Below are 23,680 nucleotides of genomic sequence, written 5' to 3' on the forward strand. Positions count from 1 at the left end.
TATCAAAAAGTAGTGGTGTATCACTTTCAACACAGTTAATTAGTATCACAAACTAGTTGTGTATCACTTTCAATACACAGTTAATTTGTATCACACAGTAGTAGTGTATCACTCCCCACAGCCAAAATTAAGTTATGTTATGTTTTCTGCTTCCCAAAAGTTACCAAATCTTTAAGTGACAGTTTTGTATGAATGAGAGAAAAAATTGAGAAAGAGTACAGACTAGACAAATTTATTCATCATTAGTAAATCACCCATTATTTACATATACAACCGTTTTTAAAATCCTACATAGATATTTATTTCACTCATATTGTAAGTAAAGTTGTCCACTCTTCAGTAAAATGTTGTAAACCCCAAAATGTTCATGTTAAGTTAACCAATCATAGTATTAGTAAAGTGCTACTGAAAAGCATTTCTGAGTTCTACTACTCTCTGCATGAGCATCATTGGCTATTTCTTTTGAAAAGTGAATATTAAAAATATTTTCTGTAAATTAAACAATTTTTAATTACTGCAGTCAGAAAAGAACTCGCTGTATTGTTATATTATATTTTGATATTACAAAAAAAAAGCCTAAACTTCAAAAATCTGTTAAGGTGAAGTTTTTTAAATTATGTTGACACAAGAGAAAACATTAAACTTATCTTTTCGTCACTGTGCTGATCCCTCACAAGTGACATTCTGAATTAAGTGTTCAATACAATGCATATTTTGTACATGCACAATGGTAATTTTACAGTACTTTGTCATATATTTATCACCAGTAAATTTTAGAATGCAAGATGAGGAAAATGTCACCTCTTAAAACCAAAAATACAAAACATGGGTTAAAAATTCATTCTTAATGAATTGTTTATTGTAGCATTTCATATGGCTTCCCTGTAGATTTGGTTTGTGTGATATACATTTCTTCCTGAATATTCCATGAAACAGTACCTATATTCTGAAAAGAATGCAAACATTTAAACCAAAATCTTCTACTGACATAACAGTATCAGTTAATAAGTAGTGTACAAATAAAAATGAAAGGGTGGGGTGATTTGTTGTTCTTATTTTTATGTTAAACTCATTTTTAATTGAAACCTAGCCCATACTTTTTTTTCTTCTCACTTTGGTAGAAAGTGATTTAGAGAAAATATCAGAGTACCACACTTCTGTTCTTCTTGGTTATTTTGCATCTTGTTCTAAAGGGTTGTCAGATCCATTTATCAACTTAGTTTGACAGCACTGAGATTAAGATCTTGTTTACTTGCTCTTTTAACTTCCCGATCCAATTTCCTCCTCTGGTGTTCTTGAAACTTACGTTCTCGTTCAGCTTGTCGACTTTCTTTCAGTACGCTATCCGAAACCCATACATCTTCTGAAGCCATAACATCTTCCCAACTTTCTATATTGTCTTCTAATTCTCCAAGCTCAGAATTCTAAAAGAAAAAAAAGCAACTAGATTTATACAATAAACTAAGTAACATAAGAGTAATTAAAAATCAATTGTTCCTTTTTGTTTTACGACAATTCATAATAAAATCATTTAAAATGAACAGTCCAACGAGCTCAAAATGTAAAATTGTAATGTTATCCAAAAAACACAGTAATACTCGATATAATAAAATTTCTTCACAATGTATGCTTATGAACAATGTGTGCATTACATAATTCAATACAGTAACTTGAGCTACACTTTTGCTGAATGATTTTCAACTTGTATGGTGAAATTCTTTGTTACTTATGAATCAAAGGGTTGTCAAAATAATAAAAGGATAAATAAATGCATAATGTTATGAGCTTTAAGCTATTTAAGAAAAACAACTGTACTATCCTTTTACAATTGATAACCATTTTTAAAAGAAAAAAGGGTAATTTAAAGTTCATATTTTTTATGCTGGTTACAAGGTCAGTCAAATTGACCAAATGCATATAGAGTTTAAGATAGAGAAAATAGCATACAAAATATAGTTTTACTGAAAAACACAAAAACATATTTATGTTGGAGGTTTCAGAGATTACAATGAAATTCGACAATTTTCAGATGAAGAAAAGTATTTTTAATCTTAACAAAAAAAATAATAATTTTCCACTTGAGCACTCAGCACTTTGACTATATATTCAGAGACAATGTTTTTGTAAAAATACTTATTAAAATTTTTGTGATATTTTCGTGCGTAAAAGACATGTAATGTAACTGTAGGATATTAGAATATTCATTCACACATAAAACTGTTATGTTCTGTTTAATGAGTCTGTAATAATGTGCATCCAACAATGTATAGATTATTATTATTATTACAGTTTCATCATTGTTCTAATACTATAGTGTAGTTATAATACAAACAATACAGCTATACTAACATTTAACATAAATTACTTTTATATGATATAAAAACAAAGAGAACCACAATATGTTTTATGGTTAGCTAAATAAATGCCTAGATGGAAAACAGAGGCTGCTAAGAAACAATGAACAGAAAGGATTCAAAATTTAAGAGCATTAAAAACAAGTTTGTAAAGAAGTGTTCTGCTGGAGCACTTTCATATTGGTCATACACACATAATGCATTGATGATATGTTCCAAGATGCAAGTGTGCAAAAACTCTTCCAGTTTCTTCTATATGTGCCTCTCCATATTTATCACAAATGAATTGATAGGTGAAATATTGGTTAAAATAATTCTTTTATATGTATCTGTAACATAAAGGGTTGTTTTATTCTGAACTTTTTATCAAGTGTTAATTTTAAAACCTACATGTAGCTCTTTCTGTGAATGAATTACATAACAAAAAAACTTGTGTAATTCTGTAACAACCAGCTTTACTCATCTTACAAACCAAATGTGAATCAATTAACTCGTTTGAATACATGTAATTCTATAAAATAAAAAAAAAACAGCTTGTATATAAAACAAACACACTCTTATCCAAGTGTTCAACTTAACTTTTCAGTATCTATGGCCTTACCTGTATGATTAAACCCTTGGTATCCAAAGCTAGTCTACTTGACAAACCTTGGAATTTTGTGTTTTCAGTCTCTTGCTTCCGTACAAGTAGCTTTTAAAAGATAACATTTCATGAATAATAGTAATTTTGCAAAAATAACTACTCATAAGGCAATCAAGATATATATGTTTCAAATCACTTTCAACATCATTTTTGGAAACTTGGTATCTTATGATAAAGTCACTTAATAGTTTCCCTGTGAAGGATTTTTTTTTACATTACTAACCCCTCCCGTGCTAACAGTTTTTCCACAAATTTTCAATCTTATGGATATAATGAAATAAAGTTATAAAAGGTTTTCTTCCAACTTCACATTATGTCTTTTATTCTTTTTTAGCTCTTTATGACCAGTAGATTTTCTTGGAATGATACACTTTGAAACACATTTGGATGACAGGAATTTTACAGTTTTTAGAATACAAACAAGACTCTTTCCCTTTTCCAGTTTCCTAGCACACCTGACATGGCCCAGTTGATCTTACCTTCTTTCCAGTTTTTGAATATTTTTCCAGTAATTGCCTCTTTACTTCTTTGGAGAGCATTGTGGGTTGATCAGATCTAGGTATTTTTATGACAACTAGTCCTCAAAGCTCATAATTCTTTGTCGAAGAGTCCTCTTCTGCTGTGATACACTGTTCAAACACTAATTTTATGCAGCTCATAAGAATATCATATAACCTCTTCTTTTGCTTCTGCTGTTTGTTATACAGCACTTGAACAAGATGAATACCAACAAATTCATCAGATGGAACACAAGTTTCTTAGTTCACTTTGCAATTCATCTAATGCAGGGATAGTGGGTTGGTTGATTTAGTGTTTTATGGCACAAAGCAGCTAAGCTATCTGCACCAAACATTCGGTAAAAAGTTAAAAGTAAATTTAGTAAAATTCATAAAAAGAAATTAAGGTGAAACAAAACAAAGTTTAAAAAACAACAAAAAACACATAAATAGCATAAAACCAATGTTTACATCTACTCTACAACGTCAAGAGAAAAACTACAGTAATTCAAGTTGTAAAGGACTTTCTGTAATGTAACTGTAATAATCATAACTCACCAGGAAGACTAACAGGTAAGTACAAAAACCACCATCAGTCACCTGAAGTTGGCCTTTCTAGTCCTGGTTCCGAGTTATTTTGACATTATGGCCAATTTCAAAAAGGAAAGTAATAAAAAGGTTTTAAAAGATGTGGAGCAAAATTATAATAATAACTCACCAGAATGACTAACAAGTAGTTCAAACAGAAGTGTTAGTCACCTGAAGTTGGCCTTTCTAGTCCTGGTTTCGAATTATTTAAGGTTCTGGCCATTTCTAATTTCAAATTGATCTAGATGAACTGTGGTTTATAAAAGGGAGACATTAAAAAGGTGTAATGTATAAATTAAAAAAACTTAAATGGCATTAAAAAGATTAATGGCCTTTAAAAAGTTTGTTGGTTGGTTGATTTAGTGTTTTATGGCACAAAGCAGCTGGGCTACCTGTGCCAAATGTCTGATAAAAAGGTAAAAGTAAATTCAATAAAATTCATAAAAGGAAATTAAGGTAAAACAAAACAAAATTAAAAAATAAATAAATAGCATAAACCCATGTTTACATCTAGTCTACAACATCAAGAGAAAAAACTACAGTCATTCAAGTTGTAAAGGACTTTCTGTAGCATGACTGTAATAATTGTAACTCTCCAGGAAGACTAACAGGTAAGTAAAAAAACCGCTGTCAGTCACCTGAAGTTGGCCTTTCCAGTCTTGGTTAGGGGTTATTTGATGTTATGGCAGTTTCTAATTTCAAACTGAACTAGATGAACTGTGATTTTTAAATGGGAGCCACATTAAAAAGATGCAAAGTATATATTAAAAAATTTAAATGCCATTAAAAAGATTAATAGCCTTTAAAAAACTAAAAACATTACCAAGGTGTACAGTGTCACCATCACCAACAACACTGGTTACGGACAAACCTTGGGACAGAACATGCTTAAAATTATGCCATCATTGAGAGCCGTAACGATGACAAGAAAGTAAAATGTGGCTTATTGTGATTTGAGTGTTACACAAACTACATATTGGTGCATCAGTTCCAGATAAAAGAAAACGATGAGTTAAAAAACTGTGACCAACTTCCTCTTTCCAATCCTTACAGAAGCAAGATGGCCAAAGTCAACATAGGGTTTTATTTGGAAAAGCTTGTTTTCTCGTTGCTCACTCCATGTCAACTGCCTGCTGGCACGGAGCCAAGCCTTGAATACAGGACCATAGTCCATGTACAGGACAGGCACAGCAGTAATAGTGCCAGAGCAGATAGACTTAGCTGCAGTGTCAGTGAGCTCATTCCCACGAAGTGGCCTGGTGTCCAGGAAACTTGGACAGAAGTAGATGTTAAAGAGAAATGGACCAGTCAGTTTTGAATATCAGCAAGAACAGGCTGTGAACCAACATGAAGCAATTCCAGGGCCAGTAGAGAACTAAGGAGTCAGTAAAATATTGCAGATTGAGTACTGCTTAGCTTCTATGTGATCCAGGGCAAGAGAAATGGCATACAGTTCGGCAGTGAACACAGAAGCTGGAGAGGAGATTCTGCATGCAACTACCAAACCACAACAAACTATAGCAGAGCCCACACAGTCACCTGATTTCAAACCATCTATATAAATAGGAATGGAAGGATGGTTCGAAAGATGTTCAGCTAATAGCAGACAGTATTTCCAATCAGAAGAGTCTACTTTTCTCAGATGACTCAAAAGATGGGTCACAATTGGGGACTGTAAAAAGACCTGGTGGGATGGACTGACCAGCAGATACATCAATGTTATCCAAGAACAGACCCAATTCATCCAACTGCACCTGGATATGAAGGCCAAAAGGAGCAATGACAGAAAAAGTTCTGAAAAACTGTGGCCCATCAAGGAAGGAAAACACAACCCCAGGTGGGATGCTTTGGTAAGGAACAAAGCTTTGAAGCATATAGTAAAGACAGTTGCAAACGTCAGAGGTGCAAAGAAGGTTCATGAGACTCTATATGTATAAGCTCTGAACTGGGGAAGTGCAGAAAGCCCCAGTGCAGAGCAGAAGTCCTTGATAATGAATAGGGTCTAGCATTTTTAAGGCTGATGGTCTGGCAGAGCTATAGACCAGTGATCCATAGTCGAGCTTTGATATATCTTTAGCATAAAACGTCGATCCACTTGCCAAGTGGTGGAAGAGAGGACACGGAGGATGTTCAGCGCTCTTGTACATTTGACCCATAGCTGCTTGATGTGTGGTATGAAGGTCAGCCTTCTCAATGTCAAAGAATATTGATACAAGATGTTGTCATTTGAGAAAGGCTTCTCTGATTGATGTTTCAAGTCGAATCAGGTGGTCCATGGTGGAGCAGCGTCGTTGGAACCTACACTAGATGGACGAGAGGAGGTTGTTTGATTTGAGGAACCAAACAAGACGGGTATTAATCATCCTCTCTAAGGTCTTACAGAGACAGCTCGTCAAAGTAATTGCACGGTAGTTTGAAGGAATGTTGGGATCCTTCCCAGGCCTGGTGAAAGGTAGGATAACAGACTGGTGCCAGGCATCAGATAAAACATTCTCCTGCCAAATCTGGTTAAAACAATCAGCAGAATAGCAAGAGAAGCAGGAGATAGATGGTGCAGTATCTTCATAGTATATATCATCAGGTCAAACCGATGTACTGCCAGACCAATGAAGAGCCAGTTTGAGTGTAAAGGGACGATTATAGTCACAGAGACAATCAACTCGAAAGGAAAGAGGTAACTGCTCTGCCTGAGTCTTGATGGCTAAGAAGGTGGACAAAGAAGCAGAAGTGCTAGATACCCGGTAAAAGCTTTCACCTAGAGTATCGGCAATGCTCTGGGTATCAGCTACTTCCTGGCCATCAGAGAGCAAGATCAAGAGAGGGACAGAGTTACATTGCACACTGACCTTTTGAATCTTGTCCCATATGACTTTGGAACAGGTGGTAGAAGATATGCTGGTTGTAAACTTAATCCAAGATTCCTTCTGGTTTTGACATCTTACCCATCGAGCATGTGCACGGGCCCACTGGAAAGCCATGCAGTTTGAGAGTGGGATATCTATGCAAAGTATCCAAAGCTCATTTTTGAGCCTTCCGTGCCATGTAGCAGGCAGGATTCCACCATGGATGACGATATAGTGGAAAATGTGTGGAGGTTTTAGGAATACATTGAGCAGCTGCTTGTATAATACAGTCAGTTACTGCTGCCACACGGTCCTCTATTGATGGCTTACAGACGATAGAAGGATCAAGTTCTGCAAGAGCAGTGAAAGAGGGCCAGTTTGCTCAATCCAGTTTCCACCTGGGCACATGGGTCGGGTGGCATTGACCACAGCCAGTCTCTCTCAAAATTATAGGAAAATGATCACTGCATCATGGATTATTGTCAACCCTTCAAGAAAAATGGAAGAATAGTGAAGGGGTGCAAATTGAGAGATCAATAGCAGTAAAGGACTGACTAGGTGAATGAAAATAAGTAGAAGAATTTTAATTAAAAGAGAAAGGTTGTGATCAGAGAGCATATGCTCTATGGAGCAGCCCCTCCAATCAATATCAGCACTTTCCCAGAGGGGATGATGTCCATTAAAGTCCCCCAGAATTAAAAAAGGAGATGGCAACTGTTCAATGAGAGCATCAAGGTCTGATTGATCACATGTCACTCCATGCAACAGGTAGAGAGAACAAACAGTGATGGTACGATCCAAGGAAACACAGATGACTACGGCCTCCAAGGGTGGGTCGAGTGGCAGATGGGGTGGGCACATGCCGATCAACCAACAGTGCCACCCCTCCATGCACTCGTCCATCACACAGCCTGTCATTTCTGTGTAAAGAAAACCACCAAAAGGTGAATGATTCGGCATATTTCAGAAATGTTTCCAGTAAGGAGAGACAAACAGGATGGTAGGAAGCAATCAGTATTTTGATGTCATCCAGATTAGAACGTAAACCTCGATAGTTCCATTGTATCAGGGTAGCCCTTTTTATCTACGTGTTGGCGAATTGAGCGGAGAACCCTTCTGTTTACAACCATGTCTTTTTTTCCTCACTTTCCTTATTTGAGAGAGGTCTATCACCCACCATGGATCCTGTCCTGGGTCAGTCTTCGCTGTTGGAAGGGGATTTCAGAGACTTAGGACGTGAACAAATGATTGTTTTGCATCTTGGGGTAAGAGAGGAAAATGGATCCAAGGAAATGCCTGTACCTGGAATCAAAGGATGTGGATCTTGGGATTTGGTGGAACGTATATCAGAGACAGAAATAAGTGTTAAAGTTGATTCATCATCCTTTTAACCATGAAGATCAAAAGACTTTTCATTTGTTTGGAGAACAATTCTTTATTCGGCAAAGAGTGATTTGTCTGCACTCCCACAGTAGCTGTAGAATGAAGTGCAGCAGCATACGTCCGAGATAAGGTGGTGGACAGCAATTTTTGAGCCTCAGGATAGGTAATGTTATGAATCGTTTTCAAATGCTGCACCTCTTTTTCTTCCAACCATTTAGGGCAAGACCAAAAGTAGGACACATGAGCCATTGTAATTCTTCAAATTCCTCTCAACAATCACTCCTCATGATGAATTCAAAGTAGCATGAGGTGTAACCTCTAGAGGTATATCCCCAATTGCCTTTGAATGCAACAGGAGTTCACAGTGTTGAGATGTGGATGTTTCCACCAATATGTCACCAGATCAAAGCTTTTTTACTGACTTTGGAGAGCTGGCAAGTCCCTCTAGACCCTTTTGAATGAAAAAGGGAGACATTTGCCCTAAAGGTTGATCTGAAAGAGAATGTAGGATAAGAAAATGAGGTACAATAGATGGTACAGATGGTGAGGATTGTTGCTCAGAATCTTGAAGACGTGGTCGTTTACCTATAGACTATTTTTTCACTATTTCATTAAGATTTTTAATTGGAGTATCCATAATGAAAAAAGGAAAATTTTTGTGCCCACTGACCCCACCCACCATGGAGCCCTACGAGGGGACGCACTACAATGTCAAATAAAGACACTGCAGCAATGCCAGGGTTTTGTGAGCACTATACCCAAACACCAGCATCAGATATAATGTCCAAAACAACTGTTGAGAACATCTAACACTGGTACTTGGTTGACCCTAGCCCGAGTGGACCAACCAATTGACCCTAGGGGGACCACCACAAGGCTGCCCGTCTACAGGAATTCAAGGCCAAAGTGGTGTTAGGGTTGGACCCCTCAACCACCAGGATCCTCTCCTCCCCTTCACGGGTTGCCATGAATGACAAACACGTGGGTGGATGTTTAGATCCCAGAGGAGGTAAAGTGAAAGAACAGAACCTTCCCTGGGAGGTCCCCTCACCATGTACAGGAATCCACACCGAGGGGTTTACAAATGTATAGAACAACTTAATAAGTGACAGTCATTATTATTATTACTGAAAAGAGAATTAACCTCAAAATACAAAAAATATAGTTATTCAGAAACTTACAGAAACAATTGCAATAAGATTTGGAAACTTAAGACTTTACCAAATGAAAAACTTACTCTCTGTAGATACCATAGATATAATGAGCAGCTGTTAAGTTTCTTATGCCAAAATCTTCTAATTAAATTGTTCACAGTTAAGTTTTATTGTTCCATTTTGTTTCATATGATCTATGTTTCTGTAATCCTTTCTTTTATTGTTTCTAACACTTTTAGTTCATCTTTCACATGTATTTCATAAACCCTTTGTCTTTTAATTCTTTCTACTGTGTGTCTACAAGGTTGTAAACTGTGTAATGAGAAATTTCTTTACATTGACTTGTTATAGCATTATATGAAAAAATTATTTTTATAACCCAATCCCCATACAAACACAATAAAATAAGCTACCTACAAAACATTTACTGAATCAATCTAGATGTAACAATTAATTTAACACATCTAAAGCCTGCAATAGAACTGCCTCTAGTTTCAGATAACCCAGTATCTACATTTAGTATCAAATAAATGTTTATCTCCCAATAAAAAAAAATCATCAAAACACATTCAAAAATGACTGTTAAATGCCCATATAACAGTTTTTCTATTATGAATATTCTCAATAAGTATGAGAGTTGCACCAAACTTAACTAAATAAAATGATGTAAAGTGATAAAGTATAGACCATCAGTTAATGTCAACAATGATCTACTAATAATAGAAATACTTCTTATAAATTGGAAAATACTTTGTGAAAAATAATGTACTTAATGGACCAAACAATTAAAACTCATATATTTTGTAGTTTTAATGATTTTAATATTTGAAAAAAGACACCCATAAAAAGACTTGATCAGGACTTATACATTCAGTATGCTTTTCTACCTGGATTACCCAAGATTTAAATCAATCCACTCTAAATCTTCACAATACAGTGTAAACAGAACAACAAGGCTAATTTTCTGCTATCTGTGCTACACAGGGGCCCCAGCCATCACAACATTAAATCTGTCTTGCAATACTACCACTCTTTAATTTAACAGTTAAATCTGTGCCTTTACAGGGCACATTGGGTCAGTGCTTTTGAACTCTGGTTTCCAGAGGCACAAGCAGATGAGAATTGTTTAATTCACCCTGAATGGGTCGCCAGTCCAATGCAGATTAACCCCTAGCTAAAATCTGGTACACATCATAGATCTGGGTGGATTGTAACAAGTGGGGTAAAGTATCTTACATAAAGGCATGGGTTAGCCACAAACTCGTGGTTGCCAAGACATGAAACCACCGAGTCGTGATGCTCCATTCAATTTATAAGTTACAACTAAAAAACAAACATATTTACCCTCTTTGGTTTGGTAATTTCTGGTGTCATATCCTTAAAAAAATCCACATCATATTCCTGTTCTGTGAAACCTGATGTACTGTTATTTCTTTCAACTCTCACAGAATTTGGTATTTCATCCTCCCATACTTCCCAGCTCTGCAATTCTGGTGCCTAAAAAACAGAACAAAAAAGCACAGAAAATTATTAATTAAATACTTGGTAATAAGCTTAGCATGAATACAAGAGAAAGATAAGTCTTGGAAACTACATAAGATAAGAGAGAAACTTTGAATATTTAAAGGCACCTTACAGTGTCTTAATATCACATTACAGTCATTAATGTTGTACTAACTTTTAAATACACTTGTACTAGGTATTACTAGGTGCCTACATGTTCATCTATTTTCTTTTTACTCTCAAATCTTTTTTTTTTTTTACTCTAGCCTCTCTGCACATCTTGAATGAGTTAAGTCAGACATCTGTCAGTAGAACTCTCCAAAACTTTTATATATCCTTTACAGTTATATGGACAAGAATTACAAACATTACTCCAATTGAAACCACACATTTTATTTTTAAATTCAACATTCTGATAGACAGAATAAAGAACCCCTATTACCTTTATTACTAATGATGAACACTTTGCAGTGTGTTGTAACCCTACACATATGAGCTTAGTCAGTATGACCAACCTTGTAACCAACATGTAATCATGAAAGTGTATATGCTAAAACTGTAACTATACAAAATTTGAAAAGCTTTAGTAAATGTTAAAAGTCTGTTATAGGCAAAAAATCAGATTTTTGTAATAAACTATTTCTAATAAAGATTTGCAAAAGTCTGAGAAGCCTTCACTGAGTCAACCTAAATGAAAGGTAATTTTCATGTTAAGATTAAAAACACTTCATCTTATGGTTTTCACCTTTCATTAACAGTGTTGCTTCTAGGATTCTTCTCAAGTGGGCCAAATCCTCCACTGTCTTCCCAAAGGTGAGCAATCCATGTAATGAAGTAGGTATCAACTTTGCAAGTTATACATTTATAACATGTTCAAGTAACTTTTATTTGAATAAGCAGTAAACTAAATCATAGAAAATTGTTTAATTTGTGTATATACTGAAAATATGGTATTTAAGCTAAATCTGATAAATTAATTCGCATTCATTGAAATATCTACACGTTTACCGACAAGCATTACATTGTAGTCATATTCTTTACACATTTTTTCTTTCCTTATTTTTATTTTTGCATTTTATTGATGGGCAAATTTAGAATTTTTTTTGAAAATTAATCACTTCCTAAACATTTTTGTACTACCTTTACTTTGCCATTTTCAATCATCAATAGTCCATAATGTCAGGAGAACATCCCACAAAACAAGGACATCAGAACACAACCAATCACATTCCTTCGCATATCCAAATGAGCTAATCACACCAAACTTCTCATTTTGCACAACACCAGTGCTCCTCTTACCAAATCTTTTGTCACACTTCTTAATATTAAAAATATTACTCCTGAAGGTTGAACAACTAACGACACTATCAAATTAAAGAAATAAAATAAAGTACAATTTATAACAATACATGTGAGTAATATTTTATCTTAACAAATAATAACTTGCAATTAAAGTAAGCTAACAGACTGGAGCAAAATAAAAATTTCAACCTGGCTATCAGTATAACTGATAAAATACATTTATTAACATTAAAATTCATCCTTTCATCAGTGCAGTGTTGCTTTTAACAATATTTTTGGTTGTAATGCTATTTGCCTCAATGATCTTGCTTCATAATTTGTAGCCAGTTATACATTCAAGTTACCTGCCCTCAAAACAAACAATTTATATATTGCAAACAGACTTTACCTCTTCTCTATGTTTGTTTTTAACTGCCTTGCTGATTATAGTTCTCTTTATATCAGTAAAGTTTATGATTAAATATATAAAATTTTGATAACCTCCTTTCAAAATTTAAATTAAAAATTATTTAAACAGTAAATAATATGCATGTAACTTGATTATTCTAAAGAATTTTCTTGTGACATGTTAACTATTATAACATTAAAAAACATTCATATATCAATACATGAATACCTGGAGATTTAATGGTGGACTCTCATGCTTTGAATTCACTGTCACCGGAAGAACAGTGTCAGAATGTCTCCGTCTTCGCTTAAAGCAACATAAAGCTCTTCTGATAACTCCAAAAAGCGCAAGGAATATTCGTCCAACTTTTCCTAGCAAAGCTTTTAATACAGTCATAACTGGTGAATTCATTACACAGCAAAGGTTTTCAATGGATGTAAAGTAATAGAAAACTCGTAAGTGGCTACTTTTTGTAACACTCAATTTAACAGAAAAGTTACAGATACATTGTAGTATGTTTCACAATTTGATCGACAGGTGGCAGACTTTATGTTGAAGATGACATGTGCCATGTATTTTCTGTCTGATCTTTCCAAACAACGTTATAGGTGTATACTTGGGTAAATCATCTACATCTGAGGCACCTATTCATTAAAGAAAAATTAATGTTAAAGTATAATATTATACAACAAAGTTCATGAAAAGTCAGTAAGCTCTGAACTTTATGTTTAAAGAAATTTTAATCTTTCTGAAAAATATTGCAATAACTCTTATTTTCTGGCATTGTTCAATAAAAAACTTGGAAACAGCCAACGACAGATCCTGAATGTTAATAATAGGTACATAATTATAATTAACAACTCCTGGACTCCATTCTATATCTAATGCTGAAAAAAAACAAGCTCAGAGACTGTAAGAAAGTAGAGCATTATCAGAGTAAATGGCTTTGGTAATTTAATATAGATAATAGTTTTGTATTGAGCATTCAAATGACTTCCTAAAACTGACAGATGACTGATTTACTGCAAAATGAAACAATTTACTGAAGAAATATACAATTCCTCAATAACTAAACCATTTGTTGCTAAAATCCAAGAGGAATAAATAAACTTCCTTATCGTAGAGCATGTTAGCACTATGTAGTGATGGCAGGAATGTTGCTATTAAAGCAATACAAAAGTCATTCTGGATTTTCATTTCCACAGCTTATCAGGAGCTACATGTGAAGAGCTATCTTGCATATTCACTTTATCTCAGGTGTATATAACACTTTTCAGCTATTCAAAGCATCCCAAAGTTGAAAACTAGCAAACAACAAAAGCTGATACTTCTTATTTTTATTTATCACCATTTTTCTCCAACAGGCCTAGCACCTACTTAATTCTAGCAGTAACTATTTTTATCATTTGACAGAGCTAAACAGTCTTCACAACCTTTGACTACCTATTTTATTATTATTCTATGCAAAATTTATAAAGCTTTAGAATAAGCTCTAACCTAATAATCTACGTATGCCATATTAAAAGAAAAAAAAATTATTGCTAAATACAAAATAGCCAAGTTGGGCTGACTACTAAACTTGAAAGAAGGAACCAAACAAGAGAAGGATGGAAGTGGACGTAACAAGATCAACTAAATGCTCTTTGCAAGCTTCCACAATTATAGATAATTGCCTAATTATTATTTTTTACATGGACTATAAATGTAAGTGTGTTTCTTATAACTACCATAAGACCAAAATTCCAAATATAGAATAAGAATTAAAAATTGAGAATGTACAGTACATGGAACTAATATATCTATTTCCAACTTATTTTAGTTTTATAGATGTTTCCAAACTATCCTTTATTTATGGCAGACATTCAGATACAGCAGTTTAGGATTAAGTTAACCTTTTTTTCATCTGAACTGTTGTTATATATAAAAATATCTCATAAATGCCATACACATAATAGTAACAAGCTGAAAGTATGATTACCATCCCATGGGTTTCTCAATCATTTTGCACAATACTACTGTACTACAAATAAAATTCCCAGTTTTCTATTGGACATTACTCTTTTACATACACTTTAGAATTTTTTTCCAGTAGTGTAAAAGTGTTGTATGACCAAGCAGTTAGTAAGGTTGAAAAAAAGAAAAAATATAACACTGTTTCAAAAAAAAACTGAGATACTTCATACTAAATAAATTTTCATTAAAAATAATCATAGTTAAAGAAAATGGAATAGCATTGTTATAGATAACTGAGATTGGTGCAGTTACCTATGGATATAGTTCCAGTGTTGTTGGTAAGATTGAAGCAAAAAAATAGCATAGCATTATAATAAAAAACTAGGATAATTAGTACTAAATTTTTTGTTAAAATCAATTGCTGTTAAAGGAAATAGAATAGCACTGTTATAAAAAAAACTAGGGTATTTTATACTAAAAGTATTTCTTTGTTAAAAACAGTCACCGTTAAAGAAAAGAGAATAGCATCATTACAGAGAAGTGGGATTAACCCAAATACCTATGAATATAATTCCAGTATCATTAGGGGTTGGATTAGAAATTCTACAGAAATTAATATAGCTTTGGATATTTAAATTCAATCTAAAAAAACAAGCAAAAAAACCTTGCATAGTTACACTAATAAATCACACAGAAGATGTCAGGCATAATAAGAGTTCTAGCATAAATGTATCAGGTTTTACTAAATCAATATTATGTATACAAGTTTCAAAATATTTTTATAAGAATTAATTTTGGAGAGCCTCTGTATTTTTGACTGATTTTTTTTTCTTGGATGTAATATTTGAATATTTTAAAAAATAATTTACTAAAAAATCAAAAACTAATTGAGTTCTACACATAGCTATAGAAATACATCAAATAAGAATCAAATACATCATTTATCACATCTGCATGACTTCCTACCAATGCAGGTTAAAATTGCACCCCACACAGACAAGTCAGAGTTCAAACATACCCTGAAATGTCTCCTTTATATGCAACAGTAATGAGTAAATTACAATAACTAAAAGTAATTCTCATTACAGCTGACTGATTAACTCTATTAACCAAAATTACAATTAAATTAATTAATGTAATTAAAACAATCATGTAACTGAAATTAGTGATTTCACCTGTAACCATTTTTGATTATTTCAACTAATTTGTAACCAAAATGTTGTAATTATGATTTTTCAAATATGTTTTAATAAACTTTATTACACTTTGGTCTCACACAGCCTAATGGTGGAGAAGGTTGCCTTGTTATTCTAGATCAATGTTTCTCAACTTTTTCCAATATCATTCACCCCTACATTTTTCAAAACTCACTCACCCCAGTTCAAAACCAGATGACAAAAAATTACTAAAGTAAACTTTTTTTACAATGACTTAAATATACATTGAAGTATAAGAACAATAAATAACACCCTGGGTCAACCATTCACCCAGTCAAAAGCACTGCTCTAGAGTTTTGAGTTCAATTCTCATTGCCATCAAACATGTTTGTTCTGTCAGCCATGGAGATGTTATTCTTGTTTATATTTAAGGAATAACATAGCTACTACAGGTATATGCTATTCCCTAATTTTAAAATGCTGACCAGTTGATATAAAATCAGCCAAGAGTATGCATTGCTAACTTAAGATAATATTTTAGAAACTAATATTGGAATTGACTGTGACATGATAAACTCTTATGACTGAAAGGGGAAACACATTTGATAAGTGCAGAGTTAATGAGCAGAGCCCACCAGATGCCTTCTTGCTGGTCACCAATTGAAAATTTGAGATGGTAAAAAACAGCCTTAGAAGTTTTGTCCTAACTCAGTATACATATTCCTTATGCAATCAAGATGCACATCTCCAAAACTGTTTTATTTGGGGGGAGTTAGAGGAGATCTTTTGAAGGTCTCCAAGCCTGTTTATTCAATTAATAGTTTAGATGCATCAAGAAAATCAGTACAGCAGGACACAAATTTTGACAGGATACAAGATATCTTCAGCTTAGAAAGTTTACTTTTCTAATAGGGTATGTAGCCTTTAGAATAGGTTGCCTTAAGATGTGGTGAATGCAGTGAATATGAGGTTCAATAAATATTTAATTTTAAAATATCAGTGCCTTGATTTACTTGAAGTGGATGAGACAGTCTTAAAAGGCCTGTTTTTGCTCTTACGTGTTATATTTAAACAATTTTTTTTTTTTTTCATTGTTCATAATATATTGCTAGGGAAGATTATATTCAGTTTTGCATATACTGAGGTAAAGTACTTCAAGATACAGGAAGCATGAGATAGTGCATGAAGAAAATCACTTCTTTTTATATGTACATAAGTGATACTCTATTATTTCTTGAATTTTATTTTCATTAACATCGTAACTTATAATGTTTACTACATTCATTTCAAATATTAATTTTATTATTAGGGTTATTTTACATTTTAAGCTTAATGTATTACTATGAATTTGGAATTCTTTTGTCACATACGACAGGCTACAACTAAGTTAAAAACTTACATCATCATCTTATCATCATAGAAATTGCCATACAAATGTAAACAATACAAGATAACAAAGTTCAGTAGTAGTACTCTAATGAGTTTAGATAATTCTGTTCAAATACATTTTCAAGTGAGACTGCTGTATGTAAGAACACTGTTTGGTTTAAAAGTCTGAAATTAAAAACCTAACAGTTTTCTTCAATCAACAGGCCTGAGTTAAAACTTAAAAATATAATTATAATTTATAAAGTATAAGAATAATTTTATGCTTCAAGAATAACTTACACACTGCTCCCAGAAACTGTTACTAGCGTTAGTGTTAAAAACTTAAAAACACACGAAAATAACAAACAAGTTCTTCTTATACTTCCGGAATATACAATTTTGCTGTCCGGAATGAACATCGTCCCTACTCCGGACAGTTGGTAAACCTACATCGTACATTAATTACACTTACATTTGAAACTGAAGTTAAAAGTGATGTAGTAAAGCGGTAGCCTACCCTAATTACAAATTCTAGTGATACTACTAATTATCAATATCATTCAGTATTACGATTCACAGTCCCACACTCCTACCACAGTTTTTTTTATGTTAAATTTTAATAATTTTTAGTTTTACGAACATCTTCCCGCTGAAGAGTGAAGCACAGATTCAGACACGAAGTTTTATCCGAAATTTAGAATGTCTGTCCAATATAAACAACCTGTAAAATAATAAACAACTAAATACTTTTATACAACCACATAATTCTGAACTCTTACCCAGAATGCTAAATTCAAATAATATCCTACTCTCTTACTGAATGGTGTATGAGAAAATTCTACTTGCGATAGTTCATGTAAGCTCTACTAGGTAACCCATTTTAAAGAAAGATAAATATCACTTAATTGACTTTTTGAAATATTTAACTATTTTAAGAGTTCTTTACAAGCCTCTAGGCAATTGCTTTTTCGTCTTAGACTTATAACATTCTTTACCTTTCATAAACTTATTTTAGTTCATCTGAACAATGTAAACATCTTGTAAAATTCTGGCCAAGTGTGTTAAGGCGTTCGACTCGTAATCTGAAGGTCGCGGGTTCGAATCCTGGTCACATCAAATATGCTCGCCCTCCCAGCCGTGGGGGCGTTATAATGTGACGGTCAATCCCAATATTCGTTGATAAAAGAGTAGCCCAAGAGTTGGCGGTGGGTGGTGATGACTAGCTGCCTTCCCTCTAGTCTTACACTGCTATATTAGGGACGGCTAGCGCAGATAGCCCTCGAGTAGCTTTGCGCGAAATTCAAAACAAACAAACCGACATGGCCAGATGGTTAAAGGGCTCGCGGGTTCGCGGGTTCGAAACCTCGTCACACCAAACATGCTCGCCCTTTCAGCCGTGGCGGCTTCAATATGTAATGGCCAATTCCACTATTAGCTGGTAAAAAAGTAGCCCAAGAGTTGGCGGTGGAAAGTGATGACTAGCTGCCTTCCCTCTCGTCTTACACTGCTAAATTAGGGATGGCTAGCGCAGATAGCCCTCAAGTAGCTTTGCAGGAAATTCAAAAACAAAACAAACAATTATATAACTAAACAAGTCAGAAATTTTATCAAACACCGCTAAATTTGAGTACCATTCTATTGTCTAAAAAAGAAGAAGGAAGAAATCTAAACATGATGGAGATTTAGTTCGAAGTAAGAGAAAGCAACATCACAGTTGCTTCCTCTTCCCAACTGGGGTGCTCAGGATTGTTGTTTCTCTTTAACCCCGGCGCCTGAGAAAAATTTACCGCAGTGACTGGAATTCTTGAAATAATTTTTAAGAAAGAAGAAGGTCGGTTGCAGTATGATGGAATTCTTCTTGTCTAGCAGTGGCAGATTCGATGAGGCAACGTCTTACTCGAAGGATTCTTATAAGGGCGCAAACAAATACCAAGACATCAATAGCCTCCAATCAAAAGACAAAGGGTTGACACTAGAAGCTTTTCTAATGGGGTTTTGGTGGATGGAGGGAAACCTCAACTACTTTCGAAATTGAATGTACACTTTGTGCAGCATTAATTTGTTGTAATTTAGAATGTATATTTTGTGCTTAAATTAGAGTGTTCTCTGTTTTACACACGCATTAATGTATGTGGAAAACACGAGCCTAAAAATGTTTATTCTATATCTTGTATGCAACTTTGTACTCCTTTTTTATTATTATATCTACATACGTATTTTATATTTGTAATTATTGCATCCTTGCTCTTTCATGTATGTCAACATGTATGAATTGACAGAAACTAAAACATTTTATATACACATTGTTCCTGTTATTTGGTCCCACGCTGGTGCAACTAGCACAAATATTTTTTATTTAGCTGTAGGGCTAAATTTTTATTTAGTTAGGGTTCTAGGATCGCAATCTGAAGGTCAAGGGCTCGAATTACTGTCCTATCAAACATTCTCGCCCTTTCAGGCGTGGAGACGATACAAAGTGACAGTCAATTCCAGTAGCGTATTTAGGTAGGGCTAGAGAGAGCTCAGCCTCAGAGCCCACGGTCTTAAGGGAGGCCCATTGATAATTTCATTCCATATAAAATTACATGGGATGAAGGTCCAACAAAAGTTATTAGTATCTAGGCTCACACAGCATTAAATTTTCCACTGGTCAATTCCATTATTCATTGGTAAAATAGCAGCCCAAGAATTGGCAGTGGGTGGTGGTGACTAGCTGCCTTCCCTGCCAGCTGTCTTTCACTGCTAAATTATCGGTATCCATGGAAATTTCATATCCACGCACAATATGGCGACCAAATTACACCTTCATGCACATGAGTGAACATTTTCTGGGCTTTAGTTTTAATCTGCCTTTATATCCACGAGAATGTCATTGGCGCCCTGCTGTAAGTATGAAGTTAAAATCAAGGGTTTGATTCCCCTCAGGTAGGCCGATGTGGCTTTGATCAAATAATAAAAACAACACAGAATGCCATTTTTAGGTTATAAAACACAAATGAAATAATAAAATCAAATACCAAGATGTCATTGGTATTTGGTCCCAATACCAAATATTTATATGGTGATGTCTACCATGTAGCTAATAAAAGAGAAAAATTGCAACAGTTGTGTAACACAGAAAGAGACTAAACACAAATTTGTATACATAACAAATATTTAATGATAATGTTCATTATTAACAACATAGATAAACAACACAAAATGCCAAATAATAAACTATATTACAAATGATTTTGTTTTTGAGTTGGTGTATAACTAAGAAGAGAAGAAGTCTTTAACAGAAAAAATGAAGAGCTTTTGTTGTTGTATGTAAGAATGTCTTGTAAACTAAACTAAGTTAGATCAAGATTAAAGATAATGCTAACTGTAAATGCGCCTTATATAAGGTAATTATCACGTTACCTTAATATGTATAACTACTTCATGTGAAATCTAAGATCTTACTTCGATGTTAAGAGAAAAGCTTTGAAAAACTCTTTGAAATTTAAATTGTCGAGCTAACGGTACACTTCACATTCGCTGTCATGTGCTCCACCAACAGATCACAGTCAACTTTTAGTTATGGACCAGTGACACACTGGTGGCTTACAGCCAACTATAGTTGAAAGCCAAATTTTTTGTGACGTATGAGTTTGGGACACGGTGACTGCTCATTGGCATCTCTTGAATGTTTAATTTTTAAACTTACTTTTTTATGTGGCTGCGAATGTGTTAACCTAATTACACTTGTCGTGAATCAATACCATTAAAACTACTAACATGAATTTATATGAGAATAATACTTTAAATTTTTTTTGTTTAAGGTGATCACGAGAACACCATTAAATGAAAGTGTACTGTTTTAAGTTAAAGTAACTGGGAAAGTAATAGTGTAAATAATATACAGTAGAAACTGAATATTTGTGCCAATTATCCTCATTAACACAGTTACAAAAATGATCCAATACTTCAGAGAAACAGGAAACCATGCAAGCTATTAAATGCAGTGAAATCTTTACGAAAATATCAAATAAATTTAAATCTTATAGTAAATCTAAATCTGTTTAAATCACTGTACTGAAGTTCAATATTGTTTTGAATATGAAAATAACCTCCTAAGTTCCCGACCAAGAAAATAGTGGTAGGTTTTTGCTAGATCAGATGGCTGACCAAGAACTCTGAATAACAACGTAATTTTGAAAATTTTATTTTTATAAACCGAAGGTGTAGAAACATATAGTTCGAGAATATTCGCTTTGATAAGTTTATGGAACGGCTCGCCAGTGAAATGATGAGCCATCACTTGGGTATGAGAGATCTTCTTGCCTAAACCGAGTCAATTCTTATGATGACGATTTTTTAAGTCTGTACTTTGAATAAGAGGTAAGAGAAGGAACAGCTAACAGTAGCAGCTTTTGTTGCCGTTAAATCAATTTCCCTATTTAAGTGAGTGTCTCACACTGAGATTGAGCTATACAAAGGGAAAAGTCGCAGCTAATACATTCCAGCATTGTGATGCAACTCCACTGCTTCAAGTAAATTAGCAACGATTTTCTGCTCCACCAATGATGTTTGAAACAAGGCGATATTGCAACGTGACTTGGTGTATCTAGGCAGACCGTCAACATAATTTTCGGAAGAAGAGCTACAACTGGAAGTGTGAGTTCCAGCAGAACTACGAGCCGTCCACGTGCCAATACAGCACGCGATGATCGCCGGATCCTTACCATTGCTCGTCGAAGCCGTACGATGTCCTCCAGATCGATTGCTTCTGACTTACATGCGCAACAAATGATCTGGATTTCACGCCAGACGGTTAATCTACGGTTGGTGTAAGCTGAATACAGAGCAAGACGAATGGCCAAGAAACCTAAACTGACAGCTAGACATCGCAACAACAGGCCTGCAGTGGGCTCAGCAATACAGTAATCTGACGATCGCACACTGCAATCGTGTAGTTTTTGTTGGCGAATCCAGATTTCTACTCTACCCCACTGACGAACGGATACGAGTGCTGAGAATTCATGGAGAACAGCTGAATAACGAAAATGTTCAACCCAACGTCGGAGGAGGCGAAGGTTTAGTGCACGTCTGGAGTGCATTCTGTTCTACAGCTGTCAGCCAATTGTTCATTCTGGATCAAAGGGTCAATGGTGCTGTGTATCAGGATATCGTGGAACGTCACATACTGCCATTTGCCCAGGGTATTTTCCAGGACAATTTCCGGCTGCAACAGGACAATGTACCGGCTCATAATGCTCACAATGTGCAAGATTTCTTGCAACAACGTGAAGGAGGCGAAGGTTTAGTGCACGTCTGGAGTGCATTCTGTTCTACAGCTGTCAGCCAATTAATCATTCTGGATCAAAGGGTCAATGGTGCTGTGTATCAGGATATCGTGGAACGTCACATACTGCCATTTGCCCAGAGTATTTTCCAGGACAATTTCCGGCTGCAACAGGACAATGTACCGGCTCATAATGCTCACAATGTGCAAGATTTCTTGCAACAACGTGTTGGGCCTTGAACAAGCTCAAAATATCACATACAACAACTTTTTTGAACAAGAGTGTATAGGTGGAATTTTCTGATTAATCGCGGAGGAAAAAAAAAAAGAGCTCTCAGTGACCCTGCAAGTATTACAGTCATACAGGAAAAGCCTGAAACTGTGACTAAATTAGAAATCCACAATTTTCTTTTATCACATTGTACCTGTTTTGTATCATATTGCAGACTTTTATTGTGGCTATTCTCTTCAAGATTGTTACCCATTATTTGCTCTTATTAAAGTTAGTGTACCTTTTATATGGACCAAGTAGCGTGACTAAATGTTCCTATTCCTGAAGCATACAAAGTTCACGTGCTAGTTTATTCAAGATATAATTTTGAGTTCTTGTTGGATATTGATACCATTGATAGTTGAATAGTGGTAATGTTAACACAATTGCAGAAGGGAGTGAAACATGTTATAACATGTGCTAGTTTCATGCTCATAACTCTTGAATGCAGATAATGCACATAATGAAAATATAATTACTTGCATTTATGGTCTTCATCAGACACTACTGATGTTACCTGTATAATAGAAAGATCATCATTCGGGTAGGCATACATCACTGATGTTTCTTATGAGCTTTAAAAATATGAAAGTGGTGACTACACATGGATCACAATGTTGCAGGAGTACAACTCTGCTTTGCTGCATCGTCTGGACCTGCAACACAGAAAAGGTGATGGTTTGTCTCGATGCACAGTGAAATACGGTCTGTTGTTTATCGAGTATTCTAGTTTTGTACATTGTATGGGAATTAGGCCCATTCCTGCCATGAAAATATAAACCCATACGATAGGAGATTCTACTAGTAGTTGTATAATGCAATTAATGTTGCAGGAGCTCCATGAAGAGTAAACGAAATACTCACTTAAAAGGTCAGGAAGGTGTATTCTGCTTTTGTTAATTGCTAAAACATGGTTCTCAACCTGTGTTTTAGCTAATGATCCCCACAGGTTTTAAATGCCGCCCAGTGGCACAGCAGTATGTCTGTGGACTCACATCACTAAAAATCGG

The 23,680-nt window shown here is 34.6% G+C and overlaps 1 protein-coding gene across 3 annotated transcripts; it reads right to left on the bottom strand.

The window, feature by feature from the left end:
• Window positions 1-218: 218 nt before the first annotated feature.
• On the bottom strand, window positions 219-18,064 carry LOC143257022 (receptor-binding cancer antigen expressed on SiSo cells). Of its 3 annotated transcripts, none has more exons than XM_076515086.1 (5): window positions 17,913-18,064; window positions 12,884-13,299; window positions 10,807-10,959; window positions 2,956-3,045; window positions 219-1,424 (listed from the first exon to the last, which is right to left on the bottom strand). In XM_076515086.1, the coding sequence occupies exons 2-5, from the start codon at window positions 13,064-13,066 to the stop codon at window positions 1,212-1,214; spliced, it is 639 nt and encodes a 212-aa protein (XP_076371201.1). In that variant the 5' UTR covers window positions 13,067-13,299; window positions 17,913-18,064; the 3' UTR covers window positions 219-1,211. The 3 variants fall into 3 exon arrangements, with proteins under 3 accessions (XP_076371201.1, XP_076371204.1, XP_076371202.1); XM_076515089.1 differs by lacking the exon at window positions 17,913-18,064 and adding an exon at window positions 17,434-17,894; XM_076515087.1 differs by lacking the exon at window positions 17,913-18,064 and adding an exon at window positions 17,606-17,892.
• Between the last annotated feature and the right edge of the window lie 5,616 nt (window positions 18,065-23,680).

The sequence above is a fragment of the Tachypleus tridentatus genome, chromosome 7 (genome assembly GCF_004210375.1).
Source record: "Tachypleus tridentatus isolate NWPU-2018 chromosome 7, ASM421037v1, whole genome shotgun sequence".
In the NCBI taxonomy this organism is placed as follows: Eukaryota; Metazoa; Arthropoda; class Merostomata; order Xiphosura; family Limulidae; genus Tachypleus; species Tachypleus tridentatus.